The sequence below is a fragment of the Coturnix japonica genome, chromosome 1 (genome assembly GCF_054131305.1).
Source record: "Coturnix japonica strain WE chromosome 1, WE-NBRP24, whole genome shotgun sequence".
In the NCBI taxonomy this organism is placed as follows: Eukaryota; Metazoa; Chordata; class Aves; order Galliformes; family Phasianidae; genus Coturnix; species Coturnix japonica.
This window is the reverse complement of record NC_140663.1, coordinates 122,145,068-122,164,672: the sequence shown is the minus strand read 5'-3', so window position 1 is coordinate 122,164,672 and position 19,605 is coordinate 122,145,068. Positions and strand designations below refer to the sequence as shown.

Genomic DNA, 19,605 nt, shown 5'->3' with positions numbered 1-19,605 from the left:
TTATTATTATTATTATTATTATTATTATTATTATTATTATTATTATTATTATTTCTTGGACGTTGGTCATCAGGGAAGCAGAAGGCCCTGCTTTGTCTTGAAAAACTCCTGCTTTGCTTCCCACTTGTGAAGGATACAAGAGTCGAAATCTCAGACCTAATTCTATTAACTGACGTGAAATAGGTTGCATATAATGTTATCAACTCGTTTGTGTCAGAAACTAAGCTGGTGGAATGTGCTCTACAAGCAGAGTATGAGCAAAGAATCTACACAGAGGAACCTGGAGCAAAACTATGTGTAAAGGTAAACTTAAAGAGTGAAATATATGCGGCGTTGAGGCATTTAAATAAACTCAGTATTCACATTTTAGCCTGATTTAGCCCTTGGTCAGCGATCATGGCTCTGGGCAGCATCTCCACACACATCCAGGGCGGCACGACTCGAGCTCTGTCCGCCGCCGTGTGGGGCTGTCCGAACGCAGCCATGACGGCGGCCGTCCCGCGGTCTCTCTCCCGCTCTCTCCCTCATCTCAGCGCCTTATCCCCGTTTCTCGCTGCTCTTTCGGGTCTCTCCGTGTCACAAACCGGCCCGGGGGGCGTTGTGGGAGGCCCCGAGGAGCCGCACTCGCAGCGATCGGCCGCGGGAGGGTGCTGCGGGCCGCGCCGCAGAAGATGTCTGCGCTGTGGTGCTGGTGGCTGCCGGCGCTGCTATGGGGAACCGCGGGCGGCTACGTGGTGCTCAGCTCGGTGTCCTGGCCGCTGCCCGAGGAGGGGGGAGCGGCCGACGAGCTGCACAGCTCCTCCACTGAGGAGGCTCTGCCCGGTCTGCTGGAGGAGCCGGGCGGCCTCTGGAAGCAGAGCTTCCCGGCCTCGGCGTACCGGGAGGACGCGGCTCTGGGCTCCGGGGCGGCGGCGCGGCGCTCGGAGCAGGGGGCAGCCCCTTCCCGCATGTTCTCGTACCGCCGGCAGCCCGCAGCACCGCCGGGACGAGCCGCCATCGCCCGCCGCATCGCCCGACACGGAGCATGGGGCTTCGTGGCCTCCCGGGCCGCACACGGAAAGGTAACGCGGGGCGGGGGGGGCGGGACGGTGTTGGGGGTGGGTTCTGGCTTTAAAGTGTTCCCCTTGGTGCTCCCTGGCACTCAGACCCACTGAGATAGCTGTGGCTGCCTCCTGAGCTCGCCCGCAGCCTGCTTCACTTGGTCCTGACTTTGTATTGTCATTTTAAACTTCAGAGAGCTGGGCTGAGCCAGCGGGAGCCTATGTTAGTGTGAACCAACACACGTTTAACACTGTATCGTTAATTACACGTATACAGCCGCACACAAAACTTCTGTCTGGTTCCACATCAGGCTGTCAGAAATTCCCTTGAGCCCTAAGACTTCAGCGCTGTTGGTTCATGCACTCGGCAGAACCCCTCGGTAGGACAGCTCCCATACGGACTGCAGTCACCTGGAGCATTGCATAAGGATGGGGGATAGGGACGGGGGCTGAACCAGAGGGCGGTGGGCATGGAATGGGCTGCACAGGGCAGTGGGAACGGCCCTAAGAGCTGGAGTTCATGAGTGTTTGGACACCACTCTGAGATACAGGGCTTAGATTTGGGGAGGTGCTCTATGGAGCCAGGAGCTGGATGCTGATCCTCATGAGTCCCTTCTGACTCTGGATGTTCTATGACTGTGTAATATTACTGACAGCTGCTGTTTTTGTGTTCTCCCCCATATCTGAAGACACTAGAAAGTAGTAATTCGGTAAATATATGTCTCTTGATGACAGCAGAAGATGGGAGACTGAGTAGCTGGGGGTTGCTGTCCTTCCTGCTAGAGCCCCCTATGAGATGAACAACACTGGGAACTGTCTGTGTGCAGAGATGCTGACCATGACTTATTTGGGTTTTGCAGATCCAAGGAATGCCCTATGGGAACCTTTTGCCTATCAGTGACGGTCCTGTCAATAACAGCACTGGGATCCCTTTCTTTTATGTGACACTAAAAGATAACGCAGTGGCAGATCTCCTGAAGGATCCTGTAGCTTCACTGACCCTACCAGAATTGGATGGAAATTTCTGCAGGTAACAGAATTTTATCTGCCAAGTATCACCCTCAGTGAGAACAAATGCAGACATATACCCTAATGATTCAGTGATTCTATTCAGGAACATTGTTTGCTGGGTGACATTGGTGGTAGGTGGATGGTTGGACTTGTTGATCCTAGATGTCTTTTCCAGTCCTAAGGATTCTATGATTCAATGACTTCAGCTTGGAGGTGTCTCCATGAAATCCAGGTGTTCAAGATCCAGTTATAACTCATAGTGATCTAGTCAATAATGTCTGCAGAGTTTCAAAGGCTGTTGAAGTCAGACTATCACAGAATCATTAAGGTTGGAAAAGACCCCTGAGATCACCCAGTCCAACCAGCAGCCCACCCCCATCATGCCCACTGCCCACATCCCTCAGTGTCACATCCACACGGCTCTTGAACACCTCCATGGATGGTGACTGCACCACCTTCCTGGGCAGCCTGTGCCACTGCAGCTCCGCTCCTTCTGAGAAGAAATCATTCCTAATAACCAACCTGAACCTCCCCTGGTGTGACTTAAGGCCTTACCTCTCATCTTACCATCCTGGCACTCTACACGTGTATATCATCAGGTTCAACTGCCAACCCATCACAACCACGCTCACTAAACCATCATAGAATCACTGAATCACAGAATCACCAAGGTTGGAAAAGACCTACAAGATCATCCAGTCCAACCATCCACAAATCACCAACCAGCAATCACTGTGTCCCTGAGTGCCATCTCTACTGCCACCTGACAGCTCTGGAAGCTCCACTGGCTGTGTTGTAGCTCCCCAGGATGGAGCTTGGTAAACAACAGTCTGTATTTGTCTCCAGAATATACTCTTTGTTTTCTTAAGAGTTAGATGGTGGTGCAAATAATCTTTTCTTAGTCCTGAGCATTAAGAGTCATTTCAGGCTAATGTCCCATTCCCAAGGAATGGAAGGCTGCCAGGAAACGACGGCTTCCTCTTGCAATGTAAAGCACCAATACATACTTTCCATCACAATATTTATTAAGGTAATTTATTATTAAGATAATTGATGTTTATTAAGGCTCCAGGAAGACCTCATTGCGTTCTTCCAGTGCTTAAAGGGAGCTTATAAACAGGAAGGAGGCCAGCTTTTTACATGGGCAGATAGTGATAGGACAAGGGGAAATGGTTTTAAACTAAATGAGGGGAGATATAGATTGGATGTTAGGGGAAAATTGTTTACTTAGAGGGCAGTGAAGCACTAGCACGGCTGCCCAGAGAAGCTTTGGTGCCCTATTCATGGAGGTGCTCAAGGCCAGGTTGGGCAGCCTGAGCTGGTGGGGACTGGGTCTGGCTGGGCTTTGATGTCCTTTCCAACCCAAACCATTCTGTAATTGTATGATAATTCAGCTTTGAATGGTTGAAAAGGTCAACAGAGTGGTAGAGCTAAGACTCTATTACTCCACATTACTCTGTTGCCTAAAATTATTTCATTAAATATTTTGAATTAATCATTTCAAATTGTAATTAAATTTATCAGTTGTTTCATAAAAGGCTAATGGAGCTTATTCTTGCTTCCTAAGCTCTTTCACTCAATCAAATAATGAGCGGAATATCTAGATCAAGTACTTAAAAATGTACGGCCAGCTCCATGTCCCAGCAGCAACACAGATGCCCTATTTTCAGAGGCTCAATACTCAGAGGAGCTGCCATTGATGTCAGCTGCTGGTGATGAGCACTTCTGAGAATTACACATGCATTTAGGCACTGGAGTGTGGCCTTTCATCCCTGACTTTAAACATCCACTTTTGAAAGTCTTTGCCTTTTATGTTTTAGCAGCATTGCTGCTTGATTTACCTGCTTGGGAAGCACCAATTCATGATTCATGATTTATAAAAATATGAAATTCAGATACATCACAACCCTTCAAGTATATTTATTCACTGTCACCCTATCAAGTACCTATTAATTTCCCTAACTAACCACTGGTCTGTTGTTCAGTGTGCTTGTGCTTTGTGCTGCAGCACTCTGGGCACTGCTAACCCCTATTCCAGGATGGCTGAAGCCTCTAATTGCCAGTGGCCACATTTATACACTTCTTGCCTCCTCTTTCTCTTGCATCAGCTCTGGGATTTGCCTGACCTTGAGTTCAAGCATAAATCTGAAGAAACTTGCAGTAGCTCACCGGGAGCCAGAGGAACACAAAGGAGAGTGGAGGAGAGAAGGTGGGAGAAAATAGGACACTCCCATTTTAGCATGTAACCATACTCTAAATATCGAGCTTGCTACTGAACAGAGTACAAGGATTCAGAGCCTAATCGCTGCTCCTTGCATTATTTATTTCGTCAGTCCTTTCAGTTTGTTTTTCATTATATCACTGTTGCAACACCGTAGCCTTCTGCAGCATCCCAGCACCCCACAGGAAGGCTTCAGCAGCTTCTGCCAGGCTTCTCCTATGGGTACACTGTGTCTGCCAAGGTGTCCAGAGCAGTCGTGTGAGCAGCAGGGAGCATCCTTAGAGAAGGACTTTATGGGGTGACGTAGCAGGCTTCTCTCTCCCCCTTGCTATCCCCCTGTTATCCTGGCAGACCTCATATTGTGCTAGATGTTAAGGCAGCATCTGTGAGATTTTCTTCAAAAAGGGAAGTACCCTTTATAGATGGTATTAACATCAGAAGTTCTCTCAGTCTAGGACATTATTAATTGTTTTGATTCCTAAATGATGATGCAAAATAGCTAAAGGAATAATGCTCTACTTGAGAAAGTTCACGTCCTTATATGCCAGCAATGAATTTGGCCTTGCAGCTTGTTTACATGTACAATTTTATTAGAATGTAACTATTAACCTACTCAAAGTTGTATGACTTAAAATAACTGAAAGCTGTTTGACGCTTATAGTCAGTGCTTGTAGGAGTGTTTGGTGCTCTCCTGGAGAATGCTGATGACCTATAGCATACAAAGAGAATCTCTGGCCTTTTGCAAGAAAACACTGCTGTGGTTTTGATAGTCTTCTTGAATCTAATGAGTATCAAGTGGCTTGTGTGCTTGTACATCTGTTTGATATTAAATTTAGTTGTGGATTTCATTTGTTCTGGTTCAGAATATACTCAAGTCTCAAACCTTGACAATAATACCCTCTTTCTGGGTTGTGAGGGGATATAGAGTGGCCTTTTTGGATTTCCAGCCTCAGTACTTAATCATCTGGGAAGAAAGAATTAGACAGCTCAAACTAGTCACTGTGCTAGCTTTTAAAATGAAAGAAAGAGAGCTGTGATACATGGTATCACAGTTGCAATACATCGTGCTGTTGCAGCTATAGCCTGGATTCCTCAACTCTGACCTAGAGATTTCCATTTCCCAGAGGGACACAGGCTGTTCCTCTCTGCAGACGCTCTCTGATGGTCAGGCCGCAGGAGTGTTAGTTAGCGGCGACACTGTCTGATCTGATGGCAGATAAATGGATAATGGAGGCAAGAAAAATTAAATGGTTCAAGGCTATAAATAGACTACACAGGCATGCCTATTCTGCAGAAAAACTGAAAAGATCGAGTCTTATTCTTACAGATTTCAAAGGGAACAAGACTGGGCCCTATACTAAAGAATAGAGAGGCTATTGTTCTGAATAAATTTCCCAACACACAAGCTGCTCAGAGGATCTCTTTCCAAGTAAGATCCTGGACCTGCCTCATTACAGCTGCAGTCTGGAAAACGGGCAATTAATTTTAAACATGTGTTGTCTCCCTGACATCAGGTTCAGCACATTCAAGGGGACCAAATGCAGCTTTCTGAGACGAGGAACAGTTACATGACTGCCATGGGCTGGTTTTCACACAAGAGGAAAGGAAAGAGAAGGGATGAGCTGAGTCCATAGGTTTGTTTCCCTTTGCTGTTAGATTGAGGATGGTGTTTCAAATCCAAACTGGGAGTGATTTTGAGTGACCCAGATTCTTCTGCTGATTTATGATGTGCATCAGAGATGGCTCCTTCTGAGCCATTCCACCCACTGTGTTTCATCTTCTGCTTGAGGTACAACACTGGCATGAACTAAAGCATCTCCAGCATTTTTGGAGAGCAGCAGGCCACCAGAAGGACTGCTAGAGGAGAGCACTTTGGTAGGTGAGAGTTCCTGTTTTTTGGCTGGTTGTTGGCTTACATGAATTGCTGATTTTATTCCTAAGGCAATCCTGAGAGAAAGACATACTGCCCTGGGTGACAGGCACAACCATTGAGGGGTCAGTTGGCAATGTGACATTTATCTGCCTCTCAGCACTGTCGTTGAATCCAAGGATGAACATAACAAAGCAATTTGGCATTGCACCTTCACACAAGGAGACATTATGCATAGAGAAGACGAAAGCTGAATCCAAGCATCCTTTAGTTTGTCAGAAGTTGAGAACAACCTCGTGGTGTTCTGTGGCACAGACACATTCCTAGTTCTGGTATTTATACTGGCCTTTTTCGAGTCATATGCAAATAATTATGTCAGGAGCTGTTCCTGAAAAAAAATATATCTGTATTTAAAAATTCAGGAAGACATCAAATTAGAAAGTCAAATATGAAACCTACTATCATCATGACCCAATGCACACAATATAGCTCCAAATTACTTTGTTGTTTTTTTTTCTCCTGTATTCTTAAATAACCAGCTTCCCAAAATCCCTGTCTGCTACACCAACATGTGTTTCTATGACTGTGCTTACAGAAACAGTTGATGCTATGATTCTGTTTGTTTTCTGTGAATTGTCTGTGGTTGAACTATATAAAACCTTCCTGGCTTAACCATATAGTTCAACTAAAAAAAATGGTTGTTACATTCAACAAAGACAGACAAAGTATCTGATATGATGTAAGAAATTACAATTAAAGCATTCTAGAAAGAATTCTCTTCTGGGAACAGACTTAAAACATTTAGACAGGTAGACTATGAGCACTAGATCACTAGGATGCAATGAAGCCATTGTACTCTTCAGCTTCCAAGCCTGACTTGAGGTCCATCATGAAAGACAGCTCTTCTGAAAGCCCAGGTCTTTTGAGTGTCTCTGCTGGCTCTCAAACACGGCTGATAAAGAAATTCTTGTCCAAGCCAGAGCAGAGCGAAACTGCCCTACCATATCCAGCTAAAGGCCAGCAACAGCTTTTCAGATTATGAAATTGCTTTCAGCGGAGATTTTCTTTGACGTTCATGCTGCGTGGATTAGCAGCACCAATGCACTCTTTATGCCTGGGAGACTCCATCAGTTAGTGACGAGCAAATGAAATGAATAAGGAGAATAACTTGCTTTTCAAAATTAATCAGATTTAATAATCAAAATTATGTGCACCCTAAAATAATTCCCAAGGGACGTAGCATTTCCTTTGTTTTTTTTCATGTAGATTTTAGAAGACAAAAAATTCTATGATGCCATAGTAGCTATTTGGGGCGAGGCAGATAGGGGTCCTGCACAGGAGGACAAAGTGCCTTCCTTGTGTGGATGGAAGCAGATGGGGATGAGCAGTGCCAGCAGCAGGTTCATCCTCAGCCAGTCCTAATGGCATAGATTTGTATGGATGCAGCTACCACTGCAGGACAGTCATGGCCCTTATGCCACACATGAGGTTCTCTAAAGTACCAGGAATAGGAATAGGAACAGTAGAGCTTTCTTCTTGACTCCCCCTTTCTACAGTTGCAAAAAGCTTTTACAGCTTCTTCTCTCTTTTGTTATGCTCAAGAAGTAGAGGTGTAAAGTTTCCTACTGGAAGGATGGAAAGTTCTGTCTCTTCAGGAGAGAGAAGTAGCTCCTCAGTGGGAAAAGCAAACTGGGGGAGAACAGAGAGATTGCCATCTATAGATCCCTGTTTCCTCCACCAGTCCCTGGAGCATCACTGAATACTCCCACCTTCCTACTGATTCCTTCTTGGGAACACTTGGTAGTCTTTCTCAAGTGCTTCCCAAACTCTTCTTTTGCTTTTACTGCTGATCTCTGCCAATCTGTTTTAACTTAGTAATGGACTGTAGAGGCCAAGGATAAGGGTAATACACAGGGAAACCATGTGCCAGGTCATAATCAGTCAAAGAAGGGATCTCAAATACAAAAAGGATCCCTAACAAAGTCCCAATACCATCACCTTGTGAACCCATAGAATGACGTCAGCCTGAACCATACATTCATCAGATCTGCACTTAGCTAGTTTTGGTACAGGAACCTTCTAATTATAATCTACAAGGTGGCTTGTGCAGTAAACAATTTAATGAGTAGGTAGCACTCTTTGCCCTGAACCACTCTTGAACTGTGACTCAGAAAGTGCAGAAGCGGTATGCAGTAGAATAAGTGGGACGTGTTCATCAGCAGAATGCTTCCCATCATTATTGAGAAGCATATTCACTTGGACACTGGTTTGCCCATAGCTCAGCAGAGCTAGCTAAGAAGGAACTCGGAGGCTCAGCTCAATGGAAGGGAATGCAGCTCTCTCTCCAACTTCACGTGCTCAGAGAAGAGAACTGCCCAGGCTGGGTCTAACTCTGCATACCTCATTTGTTCACCAGAAGCAGAGGAACAGAGAAAATCAATTCTTCTCTCTTCACAAATCAGATGAATAATTAAGAGAATGTCTCTTAATGCACCATGTTCTTATAAAGTGCATAAGCTGAATCCTCTTCCATTTTCATCTGGCTTCAGTTAATTTCTGCAAGAAGGTGTATATATTTTATATAAGCATAAATAAATAATCGCGTTCCTTATAGATTTGTCTTGTTCCACAAGTCGTTGCTTTCTCTTCCCTTCAGTTCTTATCACAGCCTTCATGAAGCCCTCTCCAGGGCTGTAGAAGACCTGATTCTCTGTCCAGGACCTAAGAAGTCATCTATGGTTTCCTTGGCATGGGGACTGTGCTGTCAGCATGCCTTCCCTTCCTATGGCTCTGCCTCCCCCACAGCCCCCATCAGCAGTGCACAAATCTTATATAAAGCTGTTCTTGCACTCCTTGTCCTTGAGCCAACCAAGGCAAAAGGAACTCAACGACTGAGAGCTGAATGTGGATCTATTTAGATAGAAGGCAAGAAATAACCAGGGAATGTATGAGTCCACATCTATTGATGTGAAGGAGGGGTACTTTAGTAAATATACCTTTAACTTTATCCTTAACATTCCTTCATTATCTTTAGTAAAATTATAAGCCATGTCACTGTATCCCCTTACTCTTAAGAAATAAAACCCATGTGTACATAAATTACAGCAGTAACACCAGTGAAAATTCAAGACCCATTCACAATACAGTTAGAAGAGATTTAACTTTTAGGGTTTTATTATTCTTCAGAAACTATGAAAGTAATCACACATTACTAGGGAAATCCTATGCCAAAAGTGACACAGAAACAGATTTATCTCCGAATTTGAAGAGCTCCTTTGACTGAAAAAAGTACTAATGTTAGTGGAAGATTAGAATACAAGGTCAGTGTTCTGAAACAGAAAACATATGATAAGAGGCAGTGTTAAAAGCAAAGCCAGACAAGTAATAATACTAGATCCATATGTGTGGTTGTCCTTGTTCAGCACTTCTAAGCTTCATCGTGCATGTTTTTAACAAACAATTTGCCTCATTTTCCAGAAAAATAAACTTCTGCCTCTCCAGAACGTTGCTCAGTTGTGCAAAATTCAGTCTGAATAACTTCTACTGGGAATGGTAGTATTGTGTGTGTCAGTGTAACACCCTGAGAAGAGAGAATAACATACAGAAAACTAAGGACAGAAGGAGGCAGGGAAAAATATACAGCAATAAAAAAGATTCCAGATATAGATGCACAGTGTGTGGGTTTTGTCATCAGCCATATATGAAGAGTGCTGCTTTTCCTGTAAATCAGGCGAAAGACACATCTGACACCCTACCAGGCAAAGAAATCTCTTAAGAAAGGCAGGTATCATTCACTGCATACCAGCAACAAGTCAATTGTCAACTCAAAAATCAGCAAGTACTGAGAGTTAATGATTATTTGCACGAGAAGATCAAATAATTGCCATTTGAGAAGGTATCAAACCTCTTGCTGCTCCTATGTTCAGCCTCATTTATCACCTTGATCACTCTGTGAAATGAAGACATTCTTTAATATAATCCCTGAAAGCAGCTAACATTTTACCTAGGAGCTGTACCAGACAAAAGCAGTTGCAAATAGTTCTCCCCGCTTCCAGCTGTTTTATGGCACTGCTAGGCTATGGATAAAATGGTTTTCGTATCCAAAGGGTTATTAGTTTAAAGCAAATGTTTTAACTGCAGTTTTGCTAGTGAGAATTTCCCTTCCATATTCTTAAGACTCAATGAGTTAAAAGTATAAAAATGCATATGGTGCCAAGGTGATAGGATGATGGCCTCAAGTTGCACCAGGGGATGTTCAGGTTGGAAAGAGGGAAAAAGATTATATCAGGAAGAGTGGTGAGGCTATCACTGGAACAGTGGAAGTGGAACAGACTGCCCAGGGAAGTCTTGGAGTCCATGGAGGTGTTCAATAAATGTGTGGATGTACTGCAGAAAACTGGGCTGCTGTTTATGGGTCTGAACAGAAAGTTTGAGCTTGATTCTTGGTGGCTGACCTTCACAGAATCACAGAATTATCAAGGTTGGAAAAGACCTAGAAGATCATCTAGTCCAACCATTACCAATACTTCCCAGCTAAATCATATTCATCAACACAACATCCAGACGTTTCTTGAACACTCCCATGGTCGGTGACCTTCCTCCCACGTGTGACAGAGGAAAAGGAGCGCAAGTGCAGTTTGTCCAGACATTGTTAAGCTGAACACTACCTTCAGAGAACAGCTGCTCCAGCTTGAACAGGATGCTGAAAAAACAGCCTAGAGATGATGCGACTGCAAACAGCTCTTTGGATCTTGGGCTACAGACTGTGCCAAGTGCTCACTGGGCATAGCTGAGTATCAATCAGCCTGTTGTATTTCCTTGCATATTTCTGTTTGTGGTCCTATCTATAAAAGCAGACACTTTATCCAGTAAGCTACGCAGTCTTTCATAACCATCTGTGGGGAATCTGCAGGTGTTAAATTAGCTGCAGGAGGATGCCCATATGTTTCCTGCATGTGATAGGCACATATTGAGAGTTACAACAAAAAAAGCCATTGCAGACTGCACACAGTTAAGGCTAAAGGGCTCAAGCCGAGATCTTTAAGTAAAACTGCACACAAATGAGATGTAATTTACTGCACTGCTTCAGATTAAAACGGAGAACAAGAAATGCAATTTTCATTTCCTAAAGGGCTTATGTTTGCGAGTGGGGACCCAGTCCTGGGCAATGCTGAGCAGTCTCGGTGTGCTGACAATGAGCCATGGAGATGTTCAGCACATTCAGGAGCAGGCCTTTGTAGTCATTTCATGAAACTTTTTAGCAATTTGTCAGTTTACGTATGATTTATATCACTGTACCATAAAAGTCAGAGTCAGCGGTTGTGCCGTAGATACTAATGGGAGTTATTTGTTATGACTGTATAGAAAGAGCCAAAAAGCAACAAGTACCTTCCCTGTCTCAGTTTGAAGGATTAATGCAGTTAGATATATTTTTTTAATAGACCTTCCTTGTCTCTCTTTCTCTCACTCTTTATTTTTTTATTCGTTCTGTGGTGAAGAGCAATGTAAAGCAGTTGAAAAATGGAAAGAAATGAACAAGAATTGATTTTCTAGGACAGGCAAAAGGAAAAATGACACACAAATACAAGTATGCGTAGTTATTTTGTAGGCACAGCCATATGTCACCTCACTAATTCTTTTCAGAGTCCTGAATTAGAGTCTGCATGTATGTCTGGAAAACCTGCCACAGGGATCTCTTGGAAAGAGTCTACTGCAAAGATGGCGAAGGGCCTGGAGCATCTCCCCTATGAAGAAAGGCTAAGTGAACTGGGTCTGTTCTGGCTTGAGAAAAGAAGACTGAGAGGGGACCTGATCCAGGTCTATAAATATCTGAGGTGTGGGGAGCAAAGTGGCAAGGCCGGGCTCTTTTCAGCAGTGTGTGGAGACAATGTACAGTGAGGGTGACGGAGCACTGGAACAGGCTGCCCAGGGAGGTGGTGGAATCTCCTTCTCTGGAGATATTTAAGACCCGCCTGGACGCCTACCTGTGTGACGTGGTGTAGGGAGCCTGCTTTGGCAGGGGGGTTGGACTCGATAATCTCTGGAGGTCCCTTACAACCACTACAATTCTGTGATTCTGTGATTTTCACATTTTAAAAATATATTTATTAAGGCAGTTTTTAAAAGCATACACTAAGGCTAAGCAAATGTATAGAGCAGAGATCTACATCAGGTGAGTATTCTGTCAACAGACCCCCCGAACAACTGAGGGCAGAAAAGACCTGCAAGGTGTGAGAAACTTTTGTAGTTCTTAATATTTATGTAAAAGCAAATAAAACAAGCTATTACACATGAGCATTTTTTCTCTGTGCACAGAAAAAACGTAGTTGATCCGGAGGATCCAAGGTGCGCCAGACTGACACTCACAGGACAGATGGTCACAGTGCCTCCAGAGGAAACGGAATTTGCCAAGCAAGCAATGTTTTCTAGGTCTGTATGTGATATGCATAGAGTGTAGTACAGTCTGCAAATTTGAGACAAATATGTAGATGTGGCCATTTGGTATGGAAAAGCTGAGAAGTAACAAGCCCAATTTACTTTGGGGGCAACAAAGTATGCTGAGACTTTGCTGCTTTGAAACCACGGGCAGAGCTTCACAACCTCCTTTTACCTACTGAGGCAAGTAATACGGAGACAGTTACTAAATGTTAGATATAAGTAGAACATGTGTTTTGTAATCATGTGGCTCTGAGGAGAGATTCCATGAGTACGGAGTGCATTTGTTAAGTGGGACATTGCATTTAGTAATTCTGCCTCAGCACAGCACAGGAATTGCTCCTAATCCTGACAATAGCCAGAGCTCTGCTTCCTTCCAGGTACCAGACAGAAGCCTATATGCTTCTGTAAGGCCAAACCTAGTGGTTTGGAAACAAGATTATGGATTGTCGGCTTCTCATCTCCTGGAAACTCTGCAACCCGATAGCAAACAATTTGTCCTTCCCAGCACTGCAGTTCTTGACACCTCCAAATGAGCTACACTGGAGAATAAATGAGTGTGCTGTCAGGCTGGGCCTGAGAGAAATATAGGTCCTAAAAGACATAGCAAGTGGTTGCACAAAGAGATTGTGCATAAGAACTACTTCCAAAGCCATAATATTTACAGAACACAGGCTCCGGTCAACAAACACAAAGCACAACCCTGACACCATTCACCTCATATCCAGTGTGTGCCCCACACCCTCAAGTCTGGCCTGTTTTTATCAGTGTAACAGGTATTAAAAGCCCAAACCTCAGTTGGGACACACACCTACAACACAAGCTGTCCTCCAAGCCTTGTCCTGACCAGTACAGCAAGTACTGTGGGGAAACTGGGATGTGCTGACATCCAGCATGGCCCAGATGCAATGTTCTCTCTGGCCTGCTGGGAAGGATCTGGGTAAACAGGTTTTAACAGGGTGGCATGAACAACAGGGTCAATCTTGAGAGAATGAGGAAGCTGCAAGAGAAAAGCAGGCAGGACAACTTAATTCTAGTTCTAGGTAGTGGTGGTCCAGCATAGAAGAAGGGCGCACCAAATGAATGTGATCACAGAATAACCAGACACAGTCCCCCATCATAAAGTCCAGTGCTGCAGACCAGTGCTTCTAAGCAGCCTTTGTTTTTTCAGATGCTCTGTAAGGAATAAACATATACACTGCAGCTGCTCAAAGGACTCCTTGGGGAAAACCCACAGGCAGCTGCCAAAATAGCTGGGTGGTCGTGGAGATGAATGTAGTTGACTTCAAGGAAGTGGGCTCTGCTGTTAAGCCAAATTTGGTCAACACCGTCAGAGTGCCCCGTCATCCCGGTGGTAATTAATGGATAAACAGAGAAGCTGCTCCAGGTGATTGCCTGGAGGTGATGCAGGTGGAGGACTGAGCTGCACCCTCAGCAGAGCCATAAGCTTCTCCCAGAATTAGGCATTAAACCTTCCGTACTATCCAATAGATCAGACACAGATAGCTGTGCTTAAATATGTGGTCTGGGTGCCTGTAGGACACCAGCAAATCTGCAACAAAATAATTTGCCTGTGGCTGCTCAGGAATTGGTATAGGTTGTAATAATCCCTGCAGCTTTTCCTTGGCCTGAGTGTGAATACTGCATCTCCAATGACCTACACGTGGCCTCAAGCTTCCACCCTCCTTCCTTACAAAAAATATAGGCTCACCAAGGAAGGAAGTGGAATACTGAATAAAACCACAGCCGAAACCATACTCCATATATGCCTTTAAGGCCGTTGTTTCTTGTGGACCACCATCATCTGGAGCCAAAAGGAAAGGAGCATCTGGGAACAGCTCAGTGAAATAATAACACACCCAGCAGATGATAAGGTTGCTGCTTGTTTTTGCTCATAACCATGAAAAGAACAAAACAGCAATAACAAAAACCACCTGAATTCTGTCAGCAACGCCCTTGAGATGCCTACAGACAGCTTAGGGGAGGCTGAGTGGACAACAGGGAGTTACTGGAACCCCCTCATCATGTTTTAAGCTGTAGTTTTAGTCACATTGAGGCGTGGAACACCATAAACCTTATTTCAAGGCAGAGCAAAAAAAGATGAATGATGGTGACTGTCAGATTTTGAGTTTCCTTCTGACCAAGCACACTAGGCTGAAGAATAAAGCAGACAAGGCATATGATTTGGTGCATCTTTTAATATATATATATATTCTTTGTCCTTCCAGGCACCCAGTGATAAGAAAGTGGCCTCGTAGCTACGAATGGTTCTTCATGAAAATGAATATTGAGCACGTCTGGCTTCAGAGCTGGTATGGAGGTGTTTCTACCATTGCAGTAGAAGAGTATTTAAAAGCAGTTCCAAGTAAAGCTTGATTGAATGGGCTTTGAGGGAGAGATTGATAGTGTTTCCTTTCTGAACACTTTACAAATTTCACTCTGAATGGTTATTTTACAGTGATATATATATACTTTATTTTCAAAAGGCTTCAAAATAGCTCTGTCTTACGTGAAGCAGGGTGAAAATAAACCAACACAGACTTTCAAATTATAAAGGAGAGGTAGACAGCAGCCCTACCCTGCAATGTAGAAACACGTCATTTCAAACAGGCAATGTATCATCTTGAATGCTTTATGTGTTTGTTTAGAGTTTCAGTTTTTCTTTTCTTTACATGCAGTCACTCACTAACTATAATGTTCTGTTTCACAGAGAAGGCAAACTTGCCTATTCAAAACCCTCCATGTATTGTGGAAGTATTATTGCTGCTCAGTCTCTCTGTCTAGAGGCGCTCTCTGCAAAACCTAATAACTGCACCTTTAGATACTGAAGTTGTTGAAGGATTGTGCTAAAACTGCTCTCATTTGCTAACTTGTATTTTCCACATGCATTTTTTTCCTAGTTGCCCTAATTTGATATTTCACTCGGAAATTGAGTAGAAAGGCTCCAAAGACTATTTGTGAGGAATAAAATGCAAGCTGCTCAAACAACACAACTTCAGTAGAACTTGTTTTCTACTGACACAAAGCTGGTTATACATGTTAAGAGCCAAAACCAAACCAGGCTCACAGGGATTATCCCAATACAACCATAAACATTATCCTAAGAAGAACTGAAGGATTCTCAGCTAGTCTGTTTCTGTTATGAAAGACAAAAAGTCTATCAATAGCCCGCAGTCCCCAATTTTTTGTACCCCATCTCCAGCCACCCCTTTATTTTTTAACTTGTTTATGTAATGGGCTTCTGTAAAACCTCACCAACAAATCTAGGTGTGGAGCCAGTCCCTTAATTCCCATTTCTTCCCTAAGTTTTAAAGGGTTTGTTCATGGTTGGTTCGTTCGTTCGTTTATTTATTTATTTATTTATTTATTTAAGAAGTCTGAAGAGAGATATTTCAGACCATAGAATGGCCTGGGTTGAAAAGGACCCTAATGATCATCCAATTTCAACCCCCCCTGCTATGTGCAGGGTTGCCAACCACTAGATCATCAAAATACTCATTTTTCTAGCAATCTTATTCTGCAATTCCTAATGGTGTGATAGTGGAAAAGGTCCCGTGGCTAGCTGGTCACATCATGACACAGTTTGAAAAGGCTGCTTTCCTTGTTAGGTTAAGAAAGAGGCAGATTGAGATGGCTTTCTCTGTGTCTCTGGGAGGGAAGCAGAGCCCTTGGCACTAGTCCACACCGAGGCAGGCATGAGTAGTGTGAGTTTCTCAGTGAGTGACCTGAGTTTTTACAGGTTAATCCCTGGCCAGAGCTCCAAGGCTGCTCAGGGAGCTGTGACCACCTGGAAGCCAATTAAGTGTAGCTGAGCTTATTTTGGTTCAGGCATGAAGAACATAATTCTCTGAACAAATCTGGGCACTGTGCTGTTTTAACTTCCAGGGCTACTTAGATCTTGGCTTCAAGTCTGCAGGCATCACAAATGTTCCTAATATTCTGTAAGAACTGAAGGAAGATGTAGGGGAGAAACTTTCTTTAGACATTTGGTAAGCATTTTTTTTCTTGTCTTATTGCCAGCGAGTCTGCAGATCTCTTGCAGAGGTAATTACACAAGAGGAGGAAGTGTCCTGTCTGAATGTATTTCCCGTATTTTCTTGGCAGATGAGCAGCATCCTCCCATCTAAACTTGTCCCTGAATCTGGTGCTGTGTAGTCCCGAATCAGTACAAATTTATAGAATACTGTTCAGTGAAATCATTCTTGATTCAAATAATTTTGCCACGGACATCTTTGTGCACTATGGAATTGACCCTTTGTCCACTAGGTTTAATGGGACTTTCAAAACAGAGGTCAGTAGGCAGAGTCCTTGGCTCTCAAAGGGAATCTCCACAGGTCCAAGCTACATATTCCTGTGCTTCCATCCTTAGGCAGCTTGGTAACAGGGATGTATTATCCATTACTGACTAACGCTCTTGCCTTAAAGCAGTAAGGGGGTGTATTTAGATATTTAGATAAAGAGCTTTACCTGTTTAAGAAGTGTGTGCTAGAAGAAAGGTTTTGAATTCATACTACTTGCTGTGTCCCTGCACAGTTAGATTAATTGGAGGCATATACCGTGTTATAAATTGACACATTCATCGGTGAGCTTTTCTATACCGACAAGCCTTGAGATTCTTGACAGAAGCTCAAGACACGAAGCAGGAATGTCACGTAAAGTGACAAAAGAGCCTTCATAAAGAAACACTGCTGTAAATCACATCTCATGCTTTCTTCTTCCAAGGAATAGCTACCATTAAAGTTCTTGAAAGTCTACAGAAATTCATCAAAACTATCATGTGCAGACTTTTGAATGGAATTTTCCAGAGCACAAAAAGGGGAAGACACAGTCGGTGATTTATTTAACCGTGCTTTACATTATTAATCACTCACTGCTTCCATTTTCTCCTTAAAGAGGCAAATGTATTGGTGGTATTGGCCGTCATAGGCCAAATTATGTTTGTAAAAGCTCTTAACTGAAAGAGTCTTATTAAGATAGAATAATGAGATCAGATTTCCTTGAGACTGTGAAGGGTCTCATCTTGCTTCAGCTTAAGTCAGTAGCAGAACTCCTATTTATTTGTTGTGCTTTGGTTATTAGATCAAAGAACTATTTTTAGAAGGCCTGGATAAGCCCTGGCAAATTTATTTCAGCTGGCTGATATGTAACTTATTGCCACGTGTCCTGTATTTTACTTATTTCTTTAGCTTCCCCAGAAACACTTGTTGTGCAACACCTATTATTTAAAACTTCAGCTGGGGTTTTGCAATATTTAAGAGATGCATTTAATCATGTCTGTGTATTTGCTGAGAAAAAGGAAGACAAAGCTCTGAACCCTGAGCTCAAATGTTTTGCTAAATTGTGCACACATCATGCATGCACAGTATTTAAGCACAGCTAGTCTCAACTGCTGTTCTTATTTAACCAAAGAATACTCCATTACTGATGAAATTTTCATCACTTAGCTGGATGAAGTCCCATATGTTTTATTTCTGGATGTGTACTGCAATCTGCAATGCATTTTGATTTCTAAAGATACTGAATGTTAACAAAACATCGAGGCCTATCGAGGACAAAATGCAAATAAAAACAGTTTTCAAAGAGGAACTGCAGTTAGTATATCCTTAAATGTGTGGTATGAGCCCGAGTAGCTTACTACTATTTATTATTATTATTATTATTATTATTATTATTATTATTATTATTATTATTATTATTATTATTGTCAGCCATTCAAATTTCTGCTATTTTTCTGTTTTCCCAAACCAAGCTAATTTCTTCCAAAGTACTTCTGGGAACAGAGAATCAGATCTGTCTCAGTGTAGCTTCCCATCTCTCTGGGGATGAAGCAGCTGGGCATCTTCTATCTCCCTTTCGTCTTCTCAGTTCTATCAGCTCTGTTTTCAGCATGGCAATTAATTGTTATTATTAACAACATCCGTTGTTCCTTTCTGCCCAAGGAGACTGAGCCGGCACCTATCAGGTGTGCATTAATGGTGTTTTGGAAGATTCCTCAGTGCTATTTTTTTCCACTGCAAGCCTTACTCTTGTAAGTTCTTGTTACAGCTTGTTCTTTTCTGTCTGCTTCCCTCCGGCAAGATTTCTTAAGCCCAGGCTGACAATTTACCTTTTCATTCTGTTTTCCCGCACCATCTCCTTTCAACAAAATCCAAGCTCCTCCACTACAGTCTCTACTTCATTAAAAAAAGAAATAAAAGAGGCATAGGGAACAGATTGTGCTTCCTATTTACACCTTACAATCTTTGTCCTGTCATTGGTTGGACTTCATTCTCTGTGAAGCTCGTGACAATAGTTTCCTAACCTGTACAAACCGCAATCAGCATCATTTTCTTGTTTTCAGTGACTCCATACTGTCCAAAGAACATTCCACACAGACGTTCCTTTCATTTTCACTTAATTTTATTTTACCTCCGTCCCATTTCTGGAGCAATGTCTATTTTGATTACACAAAGTACCTTTCACTTTTTTTTTTTTATCCAGAAAATTCTCACATGAACTACACTTTTGGGTTCACTAAAAATACTGGCATTTTTTTTCAACCTGCTTTTTGCCAAACACCTTCTGGCTCCTTCCAAATTCTGCTGCGTGCTGTTGTTCAACACTGTCAGTCTCTACCTCCTCTGCTCTGCCACTAACTCCATTCACCATCTCCCATTTAATGTCCTCTGGCGTTTTCCCTCATTTTTTCCTTCATTAACTACTTTTGCAGTTCAAATTTATCCTCCACAACCCCTTACTGTGCTCCATAGATCTGTCCTGACTGTCATCTTGACTTTGTTACTTTGATCTGGTTCTCACTATGCTCAGTGCCTTTGGAGAGAGTCCCAAAACTATACTGCCAAGTATTTGGGGAGAATGCTTGAGTTACTTTGAAGAATAGTTGAGGGTTTAAGTTTTGTGGTTTTTTTTGTGTTATTGTTTTTTATTTTTAACTGGATTTATTTTACCACTGACTGTAAGCCAGAACATGGGGCACAATGGCCTTGATGCAGACAGATGCAGTCCTCCTGGCACTAAGGATTTACTGA

The 19,605-nt window shown here is 43.0% G+C and overlaps 1 protein-coding gene across 2 annotated transcripts; it reads left to right on the top strand.

Moving 5' to 3' along the window:
- Nucleotides 1-666: 666 nt before the first annotated feature.
- Nucleotides 667-18,163, top strand: CREG2 (cellular repressor of E1A stimulated genes 2). 2 transcript variants are annotated; one of them, XM_015850325.3, is made up of 4 exons: nucleotides 667-1,061; nucleotides 1,901-2,070; nucleotides 12,458-12,571; nucleotides 14,806-18,163. In XM_015850325.3, the coding sequence occupies exons 1-4, from the start codon at nucleotides 672-674 to the stop codon at nucleotides 14,951-14,953; spliced, it is 822 nt and encodes a 273-aa protein (XP_015705811.2). In that variant the 5' UTR covers nucleotides 667-671; the 3' UTR covers nucleotides 14,954-18,163. The 2 variants fall into 2 exon arrangements, with proteins under 2 accessions (XP_015705811.2, XP_085389733.1); XM_085533607.1 differs by lacking the exons at nucleotides 12,458-12,571; nucleotides 14,806-18,163 and adding an exon at nucleotides 4,160-4,419.
- The last annotated feature ends 1,442 nt before the right edge of the window (nucleotides 18,164-19,605 follow it).